General features: G+C 33.7%; 2 protein-coding genes across 2 annotated transcripts; both read right to left on the reverse strand.

Moving 5' to 3' along the window:
• Positions 1-514: 514 nt before the first annotated feature.
• LOC143577808 (serpin-ZX-like) lies at positions 515-3,878 on the reverse strand. The gene is made up of 2 exons (XM_077061535.1): positions 3,469-3,878; positions 515-1,402 (listed from the first exon to the last, which is right to left on the reverse strand). The coding sequence occupies exons 1-2, from the start codon at positions 3,847-3,849 to the stop codon at positions 620-622; spliced, it is 1,164 nt and encodes a 387-aa protein (XP_076917650.1). The 5' UTR covers positions 3,850-3,878; the 3' UTR covers positions 515-619.
• Positions 3,879-6,649: 2,771 nt separating this feature from the next.
• Positions 6,650-8,897, reverse strand: LOC143577812 (ent-kaurene oxidase-like). Its single transcript, XM_077061540.1, has 6 exons — positions 8,607-8,897; positions 8,374-8,517; positions 8,042-8,296; positions 7,792-7,953; positions 7,060-7,254; positions 6,650-6,973 (listed from the first exon to the last, which is right to left on the reverse strand). Exons 1-6 carry the CDS (start codon positions 8,895-8,897, stop codon positions 6,665-6,667), a joined length of 1,356 nt encoding a protein of 451 aa, XP_076917655.1. The 3' UTR covers positions 6,650-6,664.
• Positions 8,898-17,391: the final 8,494 nt, after the last annotated feature.

The raw sequence follows: 17,391 nt of genomic DNA on the forward strand, positions 1-17,391 counted from the left end.
CAATTTTGATTTAAGCTTCCAAGGTAATCTAATATTAAATGATATGATCTTCCTTTAATCTATCACTGCTAATGATTTATTTAACTTCAATAATTAGATTTTTATAAAAAAAATATAATGGACGTTCATGTTGTAATCTAAATTAATTTTACCATGAAAGAAAACAAACAATTATATAAACTTGTTTTGCAATTTGCAAAGTTTGCATAATCCATTTGAGAAATCAACGACCGAACCGGTATACTATATAATAGGTTCATGTTTCGGTCTTATTTTTCCGTCATTTTCGATTCCAGTTGGGTTCTCGCGGTTATGAACCTTTACACAGCCCTAATTTTATGTAACAGCAAAAACTAACCTAAGTACCATGTTGAATTTTTAGAATGATAATAATCAAACAAAAATTCAGGAATAACCATACAAATGATTCTCTATACATGTATAAAACATGTAAACCAACGTATATTTTCTTAAGCTGGAAACTTTTCTCATTCAAAAGAAACAACACAGTGTATTCACGACACTAGTTATTTATTACCACTCATAAAGTACAAACAATAAAGCCTCTTTTACAACCACAGTACAAACATTACACGCGACCAACATTTCAACAACATTTTTAACCAGCGCGAGGATCAATCACATGTCCCATAAACAACACGACACCCGTCATATCTTCCCTAATCACAAACAAAAACGGATGATCCGCCACAAAATCAACCTTATCATTGCTCATTATCGATCGAAGCATCACAACGGCTGCAGAGGCGGCTGCAGCTTCCGTACCTTCTTCATTAACCTCCACAAACGACTTATGATGAATGCTCGAAACATAAAGACTTTTACCAACATCTGAGTCAACCATTTCAGTCAAACCATCTCCACCGTTGAAAGGCAATACAAGCCCTAATTTCTTCAGCATATCAGAAGCTTCAAACCCGAACGAGATCTTAAACTTTGGTAACAAAAACTGGCCGACTTCTACCTTTTGGTGTGGAATGTGACGGTCAAAAAAGTCAACTGATGAACCAATTTTCTGTACTAAAGATTGAAGCCCGTCTTTTGCATCCGGGAGGTAAAAGTACATTGTGAACTGACGGTTATCTTGACCTTGTAAGTAGGGAAGACCAAGTACTTTGAAATCATCGTATTCGCGCACAAATTGTTTTTTCTTGGTGGTCATGAAGGGAACTTGAACTTTGCTGCCATCGAGGAGATGGAAGTCGGATTCTTTTGTCTTTGACTGGTCAAACTTCTCACTCCATGCTCCCTTGAAGTAGACCGCATTTGCAAAGATAAGGCGGGTGGAATTGTTGACTGCATCAGCAGGGAGAACTTCTTTGATAAGACCATTTGTTTGCTTTTCGGCCCATGAATTCACTTCTTTTGCTACCTCAGCCGCCTGCATTAATCAACGAATAATATGTTAGTTTTAACAAAAAAAAAAAACAGGATGCATTATACAAAATTAAATCTACTGATGCAACTTGACCATATGCTACAAAATTGCTGGTTAGCCAAATATCTTCCATAAACTTAATAAAGAGTAATAATATTCCATCAACAAGGACTTATAGAGAAAATGTGTTCAATACATAACTGTGAGAAGGAAACCGCGTCAGCACTTTGTATAACTATAACTGCAATATATTTTATAGTTAACTAGTATTTTTACCGGCGCAACCAGGCCAGTAAAACCCAAGGGTGGTAAACTCAAGCGTTGTTAGTCCTAAGCGATAATCTGATAAATCGACGCAAATTCAGTCGGTTTCGGCTACGTGCGTTAATGTACCGGAACTAAAACAAATAATAAAACAAAAAAACTATAACTCGAGTGTTGGTAAAACCCGATCGTTGTTAACCCCGGGAGTTGAGGCGGTGAGTTTACGCAAGTTCAGTTGGTTTCCGACACCTTTGTTACGGTACCCGAATTGAAACATAAAAAAACAAAATCGACATTTGGTTGGTTTTCGTTATGTTCGTTACGACGGCGGTGGATCGGTAAAACCCAGGTGCTATAAAATAGGAGCTTCGTCGGCCCCGGCCGTGCGGCAGTGTGTCGGCGCGAATTTGGTCATTTTCGGTTACATTCGTTACAGTAACGAAACTAAAACCCAAGTGTTGGTAAAACCAAAGTGTTGTAGGTACCAGGTTTCGCGGCGGTGAGTCGGCAAAACCATAACATTTTCAGTCATGGGCGTTGCGACGGCGAGTCGACGCAAGTTCGGTTAATTTTGTTTACATTCTTTACGGTACTGAAACTAAAACTAAAACCAAAAAAGGTCGGTTAAACCCGGGTGTTGGTAAAACCCCAGCGTTGTCGATACCATGCGTTGCGACGTGAGTTGGTAAAACTCGAAAGTTTTTGGTCTCGGGCATTACGGCGGTGAATCGACACGAATAACCATTTAATTATTAAAATTTAAAAAAAATTACTTAGCCAATCTCACGATGCCAAATGAACCGATAATACTCTTACGTCGCCAAACTTTTCTTTTTATATTATATAATAATACAATAGGTATATGTGTTCTCACTAGGTGTGAGCAAAAACCGATAAACCGAACCATAACTGAAAAAATCAGTGTTAAAAATTTTAAAATGACGAAATCATCACCGAAATAATCAGTTAAGCAATTTTTTAATAACTGAATATGATGGTCGGTTAAGTGCTTTTCTAATAACCGATAATCGGTGTTACAAAATTTTAAAATGAACTTCATCATCAAGAATTCAAGATACTTTAGTTTTTAGAATTGAGTATTAATTAGACAATTTACAAGGGTGCCACATAAACAGGGTAGGGTCATGAAGTGTAAAACAAAACGGGTCAAGCACAACAGATAATGTAAACCCAAAACGGATTAGGATTAACCACAAATCCAAAATTTTCACCAAACTATCTTTTATATTTAGAAACTATTTATGCTGTTTTTGTTTGTTTACTAAAAGAAAACCAGTTATGAATCAGTAAAGCGTTTTTCAAACGGTAATGTAAAGTTTAGCACGCGCAGTAGTATGGTTAGATTGAACTTTAAGCACAATACTTATTCCAATTACTCTCTCTAAATTTCTTCTCAGCTTCTCTCTTTTTTGCTTGAACCGATCCTACCACATCATAAAGATGAAATATACAGCAATTTTAGAATTAAAAAAAAAACATTTTTAAAATCAACCCGCTTTGACCTAAAACATGTTCTTGCCAGAACCTGTTCTAACCCAAAACCCCTTTTGACCCTAACCGGTCCGACCCAAACATATAACCCTTTTGTGAATCAAACCGTTCTGACACGTGACCCGAACCCACCCAACCCATTAGCCAGTCTTACTGGGTCAAGATTGATTAAACTATCTGTGCAATTAACTACAGCTCTAGCCGTAAATCAAATCAGATCACAATCATTTGCTCAATCAATCAATTCCAAGTTCCAACATAATAACGTCAATATAAAAAAGGTTACAACTAACCTTAGTCTGGAAATCAACTTGATCACAGGCCGCTTTGTAAACACCATCCACCACCCGTTTAAAATCCGGTTTAAGCGGAAGCGTTTTCTCAACCCAAACTCCGTTAGCAAACGCCAGCTTTGGTCCGCCACTGGGACTACGATCAGCCAGGATCAAGGACACAAGCTGGGACGAGAGCGAGTTAAGGTCATCGGTGGTCTTTGTTTTGAGGAAACCTAGGATCTGGTCGAGTGTTTGGCCCTTGGAGCCAGCGGCGATCAAGCTTACGACGACGTGGATGGAAAGAGGGGAGAAGACGATGTTGGACTTGGTGGTGAGGAGGTGGGTTGCGAGTGTGGTGGACACGTGGGTTTGGTTGGTGATTGATTGTTGAAGGTCCATTTGATGATTTTATTTTTTTAGGAAGATGATGATGATGATGATGATGATGCAGTGGTCGGGGTGAGGGTTTTAAAGAGTGTTTTGGTAACGTTGTTAAGGGAAGAACCTTGGACAGCTGGTGTGTTGCTTACGTGTACGCGTGATGATGACGCCACAAAGTTTACTTGTCTGTGTGCGCATTCGGGGATGACAATTGTGATTATTACGAATTATTATTTTTGATCTGTTCTTTCTTTCTGTTTTGTGGGATGACAATTGTGACGGAATTCTTCTTTTAAAATTTTATTTATTTTTAATCTCTTATTTTATTTGGACTTCGCTATAATTCAATAGAAGCAATGTTGCAAAAGTCGCTAGGCGGCCGACTTCTTTGGAGGGAGTACTCAGAGTATTCGGGGAGTACTCGGAGAGTACTCGGACATGATAAATATAAAGAAAATTAATTTTTTGGGTAATATATATATTTAAAATATCATAAGTTTACTAATATTTATAACAAAATAAGCGAATATCAATATAAATAATAGAAATACATTTTTAAATACAAAATTATTCTAAAAAATGTTAATCATTAATTTAAAAAAATGAGATTCGTTCTTTAATATTATAGGAATACGAATTATGTTGTGTTTTTAAGTCAAAATATGTCCAAGTTAACCGACTAGATGTATTTCTGGCTGATGTTGACCATCTTTGAACAATTTTTAGTAACTAGCGGAGTTAAAGAAACTCCCCTCGGCTACATACCTTGGAGAGAGTACTCGGAGAGTACTCGGCCTTGTAGACCTACTTTTACAACATTGAATAGAAGGAGAATTTTTTTAATAGTTAATTTGGATTATTTACGAACGGCTGGTCCTAGGCTTGTAAACGAACCGAACGTTCGGTGAACTGTTCGTGAACCGTTCGACGGGAAGTTCGTTTATGTTCGTTTATTTAATAAACGAAAGAAATGAACACAAAATTTGTGTCCGTTTAATTAAACGAACGAACATGAACACATGTTCCTTCGTTCATTTATGTTCATGAACGTTCGTTTATGTTCGTTTATGTATTCATAGAAAATAATTAAATATTATCTGGATATGTCATGTGCTTAAATGTTTTATATATGTTAATTTGTGTTCGTTTATGGGTTTTCATTTAAGTTTATATGTTTGTTTGTGCTCATTCACATTGGTTCATAAATGTTTATTTATGTTCGTTTATCTTTGTTTAGTTATGTTTGTTTAGATTTTAAACAAACGAACATCAACGAACACAAATGCCCATTTTTTAATAAACGCACATGAACATAAATATTTGTTCGATTAATTATAAAGTTAAATGAACGACCACGAATATGCCCTTGTTCGTGTTCATTCGATTCGTTTACGGGTTTCAATATTCACATTGATGAATACATCGATCTTATTCTCTAGCCTCTACCGATTTTATTTGTGTTCGTTTGTGTTCGTGAACCGTTCGTGAACACATTAAGTTCCTTAATGAACGAACACGAACATAAAATCTCGTTCGGTAAGTGTCCGTGAACCTTTCGTGAACACAATATTTTCTTAACGAACGAACATGAACAAGGCCTTGTTCGCGTTCGGGTTCGATTACAGCCCTAGTTCCTGGTCCACCAGCTTATCTGCATTACTTGAGTATCAAAGACCACTTTCAATAAAAGAAGAATCTAATTCTAAGGCTATATATAATTCACCTGATTTATGGATTATTAATTTTTATCAATAATCAATCATTGAGTTTTTGAACCTTTAAAAAGAAAAAAAAAGGGTTTGAGTAAGTTCACTATTTGATTGCTTTCTTTACTCTATTTTGCTATCGGGTAGAGTTTGTTGGTTGAGTTGGCCTCGTGGTAATAAAACTAGGAAACACTCTTTAATAGTTAAGTTAATAAACCAATGTAGGATTTGTGTATATACATGTTATGAACTGGACCCGAGCCCAAATTAGCCCAGTAAAGGCGGCCCAACAAAGTAAAAGATCTGAAAATATATCGAAGCGGATGAATGTAGAAGAAAAGAATAACGAATATGAATGAATTATGTGAGGTTTCTTCTCCCATCTCCTACTCTGTAACTCCTCTGATTTTCCATCTCCTTTCTTAACTGTTCTTCTTGGTTGTAATCATTTCTGTCTTTATTACTGAATTCTCAATTGTAACCTTACACTTAATCAATAGAAACCAGCCGGTTAATTACATATTCGATTATCTTTTAGTTGTATAAAAATCATATCACAACAATACATATGTGTAAAGAAGAGTACGGTTGTCTTAAACTTTTTAAGAACTAAAGCGGATCTTAAAATCGGTATTCTTTTTTGTGAATAAGATATTTTTTGCTTTGGATCATAACACTTGGAACATAATGACACATTTTTATATACGGTTCTACAAACAAACAAAAACACACAATTCTAGCAGAAATTCGATCTATTGAGAAATGATAACCGAGTGATGGGAAACAAGAACAATTGCGATGTACTTTTTCTAAATTGTACGATTAAGATTCGAACAGTTAGCAAAACCCATTTCGTTTCAAGTCTAGTGCCACAACTGATTCCTTGATCTCTAAGTATGATTTCTTAAATTCTTTCTTTGATTAAATGACAATGACATTTGGAAGAGGGCACCAGCTTTCATCTACACCTTGTGCACACAAAATGGTGTAGCTGCTAACCTAAACAGTAATGAGTTATTAAACTGATCAAACTTATAGGGAAACTAACATAAGTTCTACCCAAAAAAAAACATAAGTTCTAAATGATCTTTATTGGTCTCCTAGCCACACATGACACCCATCCATGATCAGTTTCTGGGCTTTATTAAGACCCGCAGCAGACGAAGCATCTGCGTCGTAAGCCCAATAGTATTAACTTCTTCTTGGGCCTTATCTTTCAATCGCCACTCAAACTCTTGCACCATTCTCCCTATTCCAATGCAAGCAGTCAACATTGCTTGAAGCGAACCCGCACACACCCTTTTTCCACCTCCAAACGCCATCGTTTTCTGAAAATCAATCGGCCCGTTTTCCTTCATAAATCTCTCCGGGTCCCACTTCTCAGGATTCTCCCACACATTCTTCTCCATGTTACATCCATAAATGTTCACTGCTAGCTGCAAATCTAACATATGAAGTTGGTTAACAATCATAAAAAAAAATACATATAAAGATCATGTTTGACTTGTTTAAAATAGTCAACCTCGGTTCCAGCCGGGACATGGTACCCTCCTAGAACTGTGTCTTCATGCACGTATCGTAATGGAATTATAGGGACCGGACTATGCCTTCTTAAGGTTTCATGAAAAATAGCGGTTATGTACGGCAGTTGGGTCAGATGTTCTTCGGTGATCGTGTCAGGCCCACAAACACTTTGGATATCGCGGTACAAACGATCCTGCATTACATATTTAGACCATTTGAACTCGTTAATTTGATAGATTTTGGAATAATGCATATTATATGTAGACATGTAAATGAACCGAACCAGCACCGTTTAACTTTAACTAAACAGACGATCTAACACGAACAACTAAACGAACGGTTTTTTTTGTTCGTGGTCGTTTATGTTTGTCCGTTAATAGTTTAAACAAACAATTCACGAACATAAATGAACACCAACAATTATACAGAAAGGAGTAAACTGCATATAGATGAACGGAAATAAACAAACATAAATAAGTGAACAACCTGTTGGGCCTAAAAGGTTTAATAAAGTAAACTAAATTGTAATTGGTGATGTTCTTTTTTTATAAAACTAGACTAAGTTATAACTGGTCCAATAAATTCAAATGTATATATAAATAAACGTAACTGAACAAACGCAAACTAACGATCATTTACGAACATAAATGAACGAAGGTGACATGTGTTCAAGTTTGTTTACTTGACTAAATGAACCAAAAAATTTAGTTCATAACATTTGGTTTTTTACCTGAATATCAGGGTTCTTTGCAAGTTCATACATTGCCCATTCAGTGGTGACCATCGTGGTGTCCGATGATTCGATAATAGGCTCCCATAAGGACATAAGTAGTTGTTTCTCGGTTAACGTTTGTGCTTCCGATAGCAGGTAATCAATGTAGCTGTTCAATTTCTGTTTTTCAATAAATTAAGACGAGTTAGTATTATTCTAAACGCGAACTTAATTCTTAACTACTAGGAAATTAAGAATCACAGTTTACCTCCCCGGAGGCAATACGCTCTTTCTGTTGTTTAATAAGCGCCTTCATCACAGCTTCTCTCCTGATGTACATTTGATGGATCGTGCTCTCAAATCTTTTATTCGGGATCCACTTTAGATACGGGAAGAAATCTCTCCAGTCAACGTCGATCGCACCCATCATTGGATCAACCACCAATACCTGAAATATCTCGTCTCGGCTCATGATGAGTTTAAGATCCTGCACATATATGCTCTCCACCTCCTTTCCTAGAACCTAGAAATGTTTGGATGAAACAACAAATGTTTTACATATTAATAAATTATAACAAATATGCGACAACGAGAACTCACTTGTCTCATTGCTAATCCAAAGAGTTCAGACTGGAATATTTTCCTGAAATCTACTTCTTGTTGATCAGCAGATGTTTTAACGAACTCATGTAATCGGTTTGAAATATTGTCCATCATGATGTCTCTATGGATGCGGTGTTTTTTCTGAAAATATGCGCATCCAAAACGAATAATTAAAGGAAAAGCGATTAAGTATTTAAGTGTGCGAAAGTACACAAGTTTGTGATATAAACCTGCGCATTTGGTCCGAGGACACCAGTGAGTATATGGCGTTTAACAGTTTTGTGATAATCATTATAATCACTCATAGCCACCATGGTTTTGTCAGCTGTGAGGATCTTTAATGCATTTGATAGCTTTCGGGTTGAGATAGATTGAAATTTGGTAACAAATGCCTGTAAAATGGATGACAGAAGATGTGTTAAATGGGTCGTGTTCGTGAGTTTGTGGATCAAACTGGGCATGAATACAAACATGACACGAACCCGTATATTGTTTAAGACATAGGAATCCGGCCACAACATGAATATTCATGGATTAATGCTAAGTCATCATTGGATTAATCTTTATTATTTATTTATAAATTATTAAAAATGATTAAATATCTTGAAATCATAATCATTTATGGCCATATGCTCTCAAATTCCGTAATAATTTTCAGTGATGATTAATTAATACATTTAACCAGATAAAAGTGTTAAAAGAATTTTTTTAAAATATCTAACTTGATATTAATTAATGCTTTTAGTTGTAATTTTTTTTAACTAAAAAGTTACAATGTATAGGGCTTGAACCAGTGGCCTTCTGAAAATAAAAATATTCCCCTAACCAACCCACCAAAGTAGGAATGGCCTTTTGATGTCAATTGATTTTAATCTTTTGTTTTAAATTATATAATTTTGATGATATTACTACAATTTTAAAAAAAAGGACTACTATTGTCTATTAATATAATTAAGTCATAGTAACCTAATCATGAACTATATTAACTTACTCAAAACCGTCAAATTTTTGTTTAAAGAACCTTTATATATTTTTATTTTTTGTAACTGGCCCGCTATTCCGCTAGCACTCTTTGAAATGAGACTAAGCAAAAAGAAACAATTTATATTCCTTGATAGTAAAATGAAAAGTCCTTCACTTTTAGTCATTTTTTACACAAATGGGTTGTGTTTGTGGGCTGTTACCCGAAATTTTGACACAAATTTAAACACGAAACTAACCCAAATATCTAGTTAGACGTATGAATTTGCTTAAACCGATTTCTTTTATATAACCTTTTTTTGCATATAGGAATTCAAAACTATCATTTTACAACTAAAGCTAGGAATGTATATAAAGCAATTACATTTTAATTATAAAAGCCCATGTCAATTTCACTTTGTGTTAGAAATTCATGCATAGTAGAAAGAGTAAGTTTAACAACAATCATGTGGACCCTATTGATTATTGGATTAAATCAACTTTACATGGTAATATAATATTATGGTACAATTGATTAATTGGACTTTGAGTAATCTTTAATTCTTTACTGTTTGCTGTCCACCCATCTCTAGTAGGTCAACACATCACACGTACTAAACATTTGTTTATAAATTATTAAAACTAAAATTGATGGAATATGCTCTCGGATTCCGTAAAAATTTTCAGTGATGATTAATTAATACATGTTCGGTTTGAAATGTTCAAATCGAATTTAAATCGTGTAACCCAAACAAGATCTGTTTAACCCAACAATCTATATATGTTAAACGGGCTGACGTATAGTAATCAAGTTGAAAAATGTTAGTTGGATTGGTGGGTTAAATAGATTAAAAACTTTTTAGCGGGTCAACTTGTTTACTTAAACATGTTAAACAAGTCAACCGAACACTAACCATTTATAAACAAAGTTAGATATCACAACCTAAAACACAATAATCTTCATATGGTGGTGTGATATTCAGGTCGTGTCAAATATTGTCACCCCTAATAAAGTTAAAACAAATAAACGCACGTTTTCTGTTTTGATTAAATTATTTACAATTTTGCACAATGACCAATATAGATCTTTAGAAGTAATCGGTGAAACTGATTATGATAGAGGTGTATCGAATATTTAGGTATTAGCTAACCTTTTTTTAATAATTAATTTAATTTTGATGATATATTTACTATTTTAACAAATTGATAATAGATAACAGTATTGTTTGAATATTTTGTAAATCTTTAAATTTGATTTCTTCGATAATAGATTATTGTTAATAGAATAAAACCACTGTAGCCAGATCTATAATTATTAAATTTAAGTTGCTCAAGGTGGCCAAACTTTGACCACTACCCTATTAAGAGGTTTATATATTTTAATCTATATTCAATCTAAAATTATATTAAAAATTATTATATTTTCTTTCCATATTTAATTAAATAATATTTTTTTATACATTTGTTATTACATGTTCTCTCTTATTCACTCATAGCCGTTTCTAAAAAATATCAATAAATTATAAGTGTGAACAGTAAATTTTTAAATATACAGAAAAATTACTGTATTTTCTCTATCATATACACAAACATCCTAAACTACTGCCTATATCATAAAAATTTTCTCATAGAAAATGAGTGATAGGATGTAAATGCTATAACATACAATATTAAAACGGATCTTATAAATATGACATATGTTTTTTTTGGGTTAGGCTAAACGTACCCTCTCGTGTACTTGTCATACCTCTTCCCCTAGACTTTCAATTCATTTAACAATTTTATTTGACATATTACTACCATCTAATATTTTTTGTAAAGCTTATCATAATAGTAATATTGATTAGTTTTTGTAAAGCTTTTTTGTATTCTCTTTTTTTATGTTTATTATTCTTTATCATAATAATAATATTTATTATCATTATAAAATTTTTTGTAAAGCTTATCATAATAGTAATATTGATTATTTTTTGTAAAGCTTTTTTTTATTCTCTCTTTTTTTTTTGTTTATTATTCTTTATCATAATAATAATATTTATTATCATTATAAAATATATTTAAAGAAATAATGATATAACCTTTTGTAAAAACGATAACAAGATTTGTATATTTTTATCTTATTATATGTTTCCCGTCCGACATAAAAAATCGTTTTGAGTATATTTTGTTAGATTCAGGCATATAAGATTCTTGTCGCATCAGAAACGAACCAATTTGTTAATATAATCGATGTTGTTTAATAAACAATTTTTTTATTAGGTTTGAAACGATTTGGTGCATCACATTAAAAAAAAGAAAAAAAATCCTTCGATGTTTTTACATAAATAATTTTTTTGTGTCATTAAAAAAACAAATTTTTTATAGTATGAAAAAAAAGATAAGAAAAACTCTACAAAATAAAAAAAACTTTTTAAAATAATAAAAGATAACAAAATGGTAAGAGAAAAACAAAATAGTTTAAATCATATTAATACATAACTTGAAGAAGAATATACATTTAGTAAAAATGAAGGGGAAAAAGATATGTTTAGGGACACCCGTTTTTTTTTCCAGCAATGATGGCATATGTTAGTTGTTTGATAATTAAATGAAGATTTTGTCATCAATGATCAAACTATGTCCTTAGTCAATATAAAAAGAAAAGTCCACAAGTGGTCCCCCATAGTTTAACCACATTACACATTTGGTCTTCTAAATTTTATATGTTGTAAAAACTTAACCCAAACACATGTGAGAGTTTTACATGGGTCCTGTTCTATCGCCAAGGAAATGTGGCTAGAACTCACCTGATTGCGATTACGTTCACTGTTAGTGGTTGTCCTTCTCTTTAGCTATGCACGACTAACTGTAAAACAATTATACGTATCAATTAACTATCACTACTCATAATGCGTTCCTGGTCTAATTATAACCCTCAACGAACGGGGGTCCGGGTGAAGCGCCCCTGGCAGCGGGGTTCTAGGGGCGGCAGCCCCTAGCAGGGTCCAAGGGGCAGAGCCCTGGCTGGGGTTGATTAATTGTCTTAACACATTTTCCATTAGGATTTTAATTTATTATTTAATTCGCCATCTCATTTTCTATAACGAATTAAGCTTAATTCGTTATCAGATCACAGTCTAATTCGTTATCTGCTTCGCTGTCCTGATTCGTTAGCTTAATTCGTTATCCTAGTTCGTCATCTTGTCATCATCTGGTTCGTCATTCTGATTCGTTATCTGATCCTGACTTGATTCGTTATCTAAACATAACAAATTGGGTGAGCTGATTTGTTATCTGGACATAACGAATGGGTGAACTAATTCGTTATCTTGCCATAACGAATTGGTGCTGATTTGTTATCTTGCCAGAACGAATTGGCTAATTAATTCATTATTTTACTTTAACGAATCACATCATTCTTATCCAGACTTTGACCCTGAGGTCAAAGTCAAAATCGATATGAACACAGAACAGTCAACTCATACCAGATCTGCAATAAACCTTCGTTTCTTAACGAAACAACACGATTTAGGTACCAATGAACTCGTAATGCCAGCGCCTACAAACCCCAAGGGTCCAATCATCCAAATATCCGTGTTTGTTTGGTGCGATTTAAGAATCTATATTACGGGTTCCTTTGGGTTAACAATTAACCTATCAAATGTTAATCAATTTCAGTAAGTTTTGCTTCATTGGATTCGTTATTATCAAACTAAAACAGATCTATGATTTCTAGACTAAATCCGAACTTAAACTTACAAGTTCTCGATATAACGTACCTTAAACGAGTAGGTTTACGACACGGTCTAGTCTTGATGTTGTTTTGGTTCGTCACGACGATTTAGCACCAATGGGTTCGGGTTTTCACCATCGGATCTTGGCTCGGGTTATAGGATAGTGTTTGTGTGTGTTTTGATGGTGTTGGCTATGGTGTAAAGATTCATAAAAATGGAAAGGATTAGGGTTTAAGGGGTATTTATACTCCCTTAAGCCCATGGACCTAAGGCCCATCTTTCCTTTTTTTGGTCCGTCTTTAATTCTATTAACTAAGCCCGCTACCCCTTAATCATTATTATTATTTTATTATTATTCCACTAACTCAAATAATTCATCCGACGTAAATATTATATTAATATTACTCTAGAAATTTCGGGATGTTACATTAAGTACCACAACATTCATAATTTTGTTATATTACATTCCCTGCATTCATACGACTAACCAAAACTTTTGACGTGTTAGCAAAATATAAATCATATATTGCATACCTTGCATGTATCAAAATCTTTGTTCAGATCATTTCGGTGTCTTTCACTTGAAACAAATTACATCTTATTAAAATAAATAATATGTATAGTTATGTATAGCTAGCAAAAATATTGCATAAATTGCAATAAACTATGACTCTTCTTAACCAAGAATTTCTATTTAGAATAAGGAAAATTTGTTCTATATGATATGAATTTCATCCGTATTAAATGTTCCAACATCTTCTATTTGAAGTTTGATTGCTATAAAAATATCACTATACAAATGCTCTATCCGCATATCATCTCTTTATGGGATGCAATGTAATCATCAACATGATTTAAAATGCTCAAAAAATGGATCGAATATATCAGTTTCGTATCTCTTTTCCCTGAGATAATCACCGAGTTGATTATAACATGTCTAACTTGGCTATATTAGTTCACATTAAAACTTGTTAACTTCATATAATAAATTTCTTGAGCTTTAGTTTAAATGCTTCATGCATGTATAATTTGTCATGGATTTCCTTCCATGTTGACCAATCATGTATAAAATTTTACTCTTCAAGAGTTTTGCACATAAACTTCATCTTTTTACCACATCATTTTCTATATCATATTCAAAGATACCATCAACAATTATCTTATATTCATTTCATATTGCATAATTCGTATACATAGTTTATTGAATATCACTATATGCTTAGTGATGCATAGGATTTACATCATTAAATGTTTACTTTTAAGCAATGAATCATCTTAGGAAACTTGCAAGGAGTTTCATTTGTATTTCATTCATCATAGCATACAAGAATAATAATGTACTCGGATTCAATTTATATATTGCAGTTATATCGTTCTCGAGAACTTTATATGATTTTGGCAACTTAAATCCTTTGGAGATTTCATATAAATTTCATTTTAAATATATATTAGGCACATATCAAATATCTCCTGTATCACCAGATTAAACTTGTTGCATCCACCATTGAAGAATATGTATTCTAATTAATTATGAGTTTTTCATAAAATACTTTTTGCCACCATTTGTGTCTTATATTTCAAAATGTCACATTTCTCATTATGCTTCTGCACAAAGGCTCATTTGTATATAACGTATTTTAAAACCATTAGTTATATGGACCAATTGCCCAAAACTTCTAGATTCGTGAGAGATTTCATTTTTGCCTCACTTGTGCCTTTTTCTTTTTATTAATTTCAAATTTCATTTATCAGCAGAACTTAATTCTTGATCCTCCTCATCTTTTCCATTATTTCAAGTGCTATACAAAACTATCAACAACGCCGATTTTCTGTCGATTCCATATATTTTCAGACATGATATAATATATTGAGATCTCTTTATTCAGGTACCTTAGTTTCTTCTGGAACCATCATGTCTAATGTCTCTTCGGGAGACCCTTTTATTGTACCTCGACTTGACCATTTTCATTACCTGCTCCATTTTTGAGGATTTTTATTATGGGAACCGAATCGTCTACCATGCTTCAGGCATGCCATAGACTTATCACAAATATATTATTGTCCTTCAGGGACACTAATCTTAATCGGAGCACTAGCATTTGGTATATGCGACTTGGCTAGTCACTTTATGTAGGTCAGTAAATGCGTCTAGTAATTAATTCGCGTATTCTTGTAAATGAATTATCTTTTGAACTTTGGTTCACAAATTATATTTGTTTTAGCTTGAGGATCAATATGACATAATGATAATTCATTGCAACTTTTTTCTTTATTTTCCAACTACTTCATATCTCCCCCCTCATGTTGGAAATATTATTTTGCTGAAGTAGAAATCAATAAATTTAGTCGTAAACGAATACCACGTTAATGACTCTAAATGCATAGTTATCAATACTTTTCTGTATCCAACATATAGACTCAACTTTCCTTGAGGTCTCATCTTTGTATGTATGATGGATCAATTTTAATACATACTGCACACCAAAATCACATATGGAAAATCTTTGGTTTCTGACCTAAAGTCAGTTGTAACGGGAATGAAGTATTATCATTTATTGGATTGATGTGAATTAATATCAAAATGTAAAAACACATGTTCCAACGTACACATATGAACTTTTACTCTCATGATTATTGGATTTGCAATCAATCGGAGACGTATGTTCATCGTCTTAGACAAAAGCAATTTTTGCAACAACATTTATCACATGTAGTTTAAGACTTATTCCAATAATCATTAGTGATATGGGAATTAAGATCACCGTATTCATCAAAAATAGTCTATAAGAATGTGCTTGCTATCAGCCAAGTCACAAGTCACGCAAACTTCAGGTTGCGAATTTGATAACCATTTAGACGATGCATCGATTTAAAAATACTAAATGGTATCATGTCGGGATATGCGTGTCCTTTTTTTTCATTTTCATAGTGTATTAGAGATTTACACCCAACTTAGTTAGTAAATAATTAACTTCCCCTTGAGAGCAAGCATCGTATGTTTAATTACCATGAAGAACTTTCTGGTTCTTCAATTTTCACATCATCAATGACTCGGAATGGTCTAACCGGTCAAACCAACATATTAAACAATCATGATTCATAAATTTCATGCTTATGATCATATATGCTTTATTTTCACTTGTGTTTGGTTGATACACGACAGAAAAATACGAGATAATAATGTATTATCGTTTCAAACGTTCATGTTATAACACATTTCCTGTAATTTATTCTCGTATAATTACTACCTTGGTGCGCCACTTCTTGTGGTCAATTTTGATATTAACATGGTTGATCACATTATTAACGCAAGGGTGACCATAATTTCCTTATTTATCATGATCATGATCTTTATAATGATCATTGTATAATCATCACATTATTAACATAGTTACTCTCATTATTAGCATGAGCATCATAACACTTTCTGTATTAACCAGGGTCACATACTTTACACCAATCATTATATCATCACATTCACTTTAAGGAATTGATTATTAACCAAACACTTTCATGGTAACATAACTACAATTTCATTAGTTATGTACATAATCGCGACCTTTACACCTATTATTCTATCATTACATTCACTTTAGGGAATGGATTAGCACCACCAAAATTTCATGGTGGGAGTTTATAACAAGCCTCAAAATAAATTAAAGGAAAAAGTAAGGAAATGAAATGAGAAAATTCCATCACACATTGGTGGAAGAAAGAAAGGGAGAAGCTTCCACCATAGTATAAATAGGAATGTAAGTTTCTTGTCCCACATCGCTAGATGATAAAACTAGTGAGCACTTTATAAGGAAGAAAATTCCTATGTTAATGTTCTTATAAGACATATCACACCCAGTGGTCCTAACGGAGGGTGCGAAGCACCCGAACGCGCACACATACTGGAACGGGGTCGGGCACGGGCACATGCTAGGGCGAAGTGCCATGGGCGCAATGTGGCGCTTTGATGGCGCACTTTGCACTTCCCATCGCCGCGAGCTGCATTAAGGGCCGCCTTAGTATTTTTGTTGGGAATTAAGATTTTTAATAAAATAAAATAAAAAAAAAATCCTTCAATCGTGATACGCGACAGGTTTAGATTACCCATCGCGTACCGCGACGTGGAGGTTACGCAGATGACACGTAGCCTGCCACGTGGCGTGCCACGTAGCAGGCCTAGGGCTGACTCGACATAGCTATAAGATTCTTCGCGATACGCGACGGCCTTTGCCCATGGCCATCGCGTACCGCGATGGGGTCCAAAATCTGCTATAAATAGGTTGAGAATGAGACGCTCATTTTTCACACAAAATTCTCTTCTTTCTCTATGAATTCACACACATATACT

This window comes from Bidens hawaiensis, unplaced genomic scaffold, assembly GCF_021521415.1.
Source record: "Bidens hawaiensis isolate Kalapana, Puna unplaced genomic scaffold, B.hawaiensis_p1.1 tig00028814_1, whole genome shotgun sequence".
NCBI lineage: Eukaryota > Viridiplantae > Streptophyta > Magnoliopsida > Asterales > Asteraceae > Bidens > Bidens hawaiensis.

What these genes read in the sequence shown, in the direction of transcription:
- LOC143577808 (XM_077061535.1), bottom strand. Translation starts at nt 3,849, where the DNA reads ATGGACCTTCAACAATCAATCACCAACCAAACCCACGTGTCCACCACA. An exon ending in AAGTTGATTTCCAGACTAAG is followed by an intron (nt 1,403 to 3,468) that starts GTTAGTTGTAAC and finishes TGATTAATGCAG; the next exon opens with GCGGCTGAGGTAGCAAAAGA.
- LOC143577812 (XM_077061540.1), bottom strand. Translation starts at nt 8,897, where the DNA reads ATGTTGTGGCCGGATTCCTATGTCTTAAACAATATACGGGTTCGTGTC. An exon ending in TCCTCGGACCAAATGCGCAG is followed by an intron (nt 8,518 to 8,606) that starts GTTTATATCACA and finishes GCATATTTTCAG; the next exon opens with AAAAAACACCGCATCCATAG. An exon ending in TTGGATTAGCAATGAGACAA is followed by an intron (nt 8,297 to 8,373) that starts GTGAGTTCTCGT and finishes AAACATTTCTAG; the next exon opens with GTTCTAGGAAAGGAGGTGGA.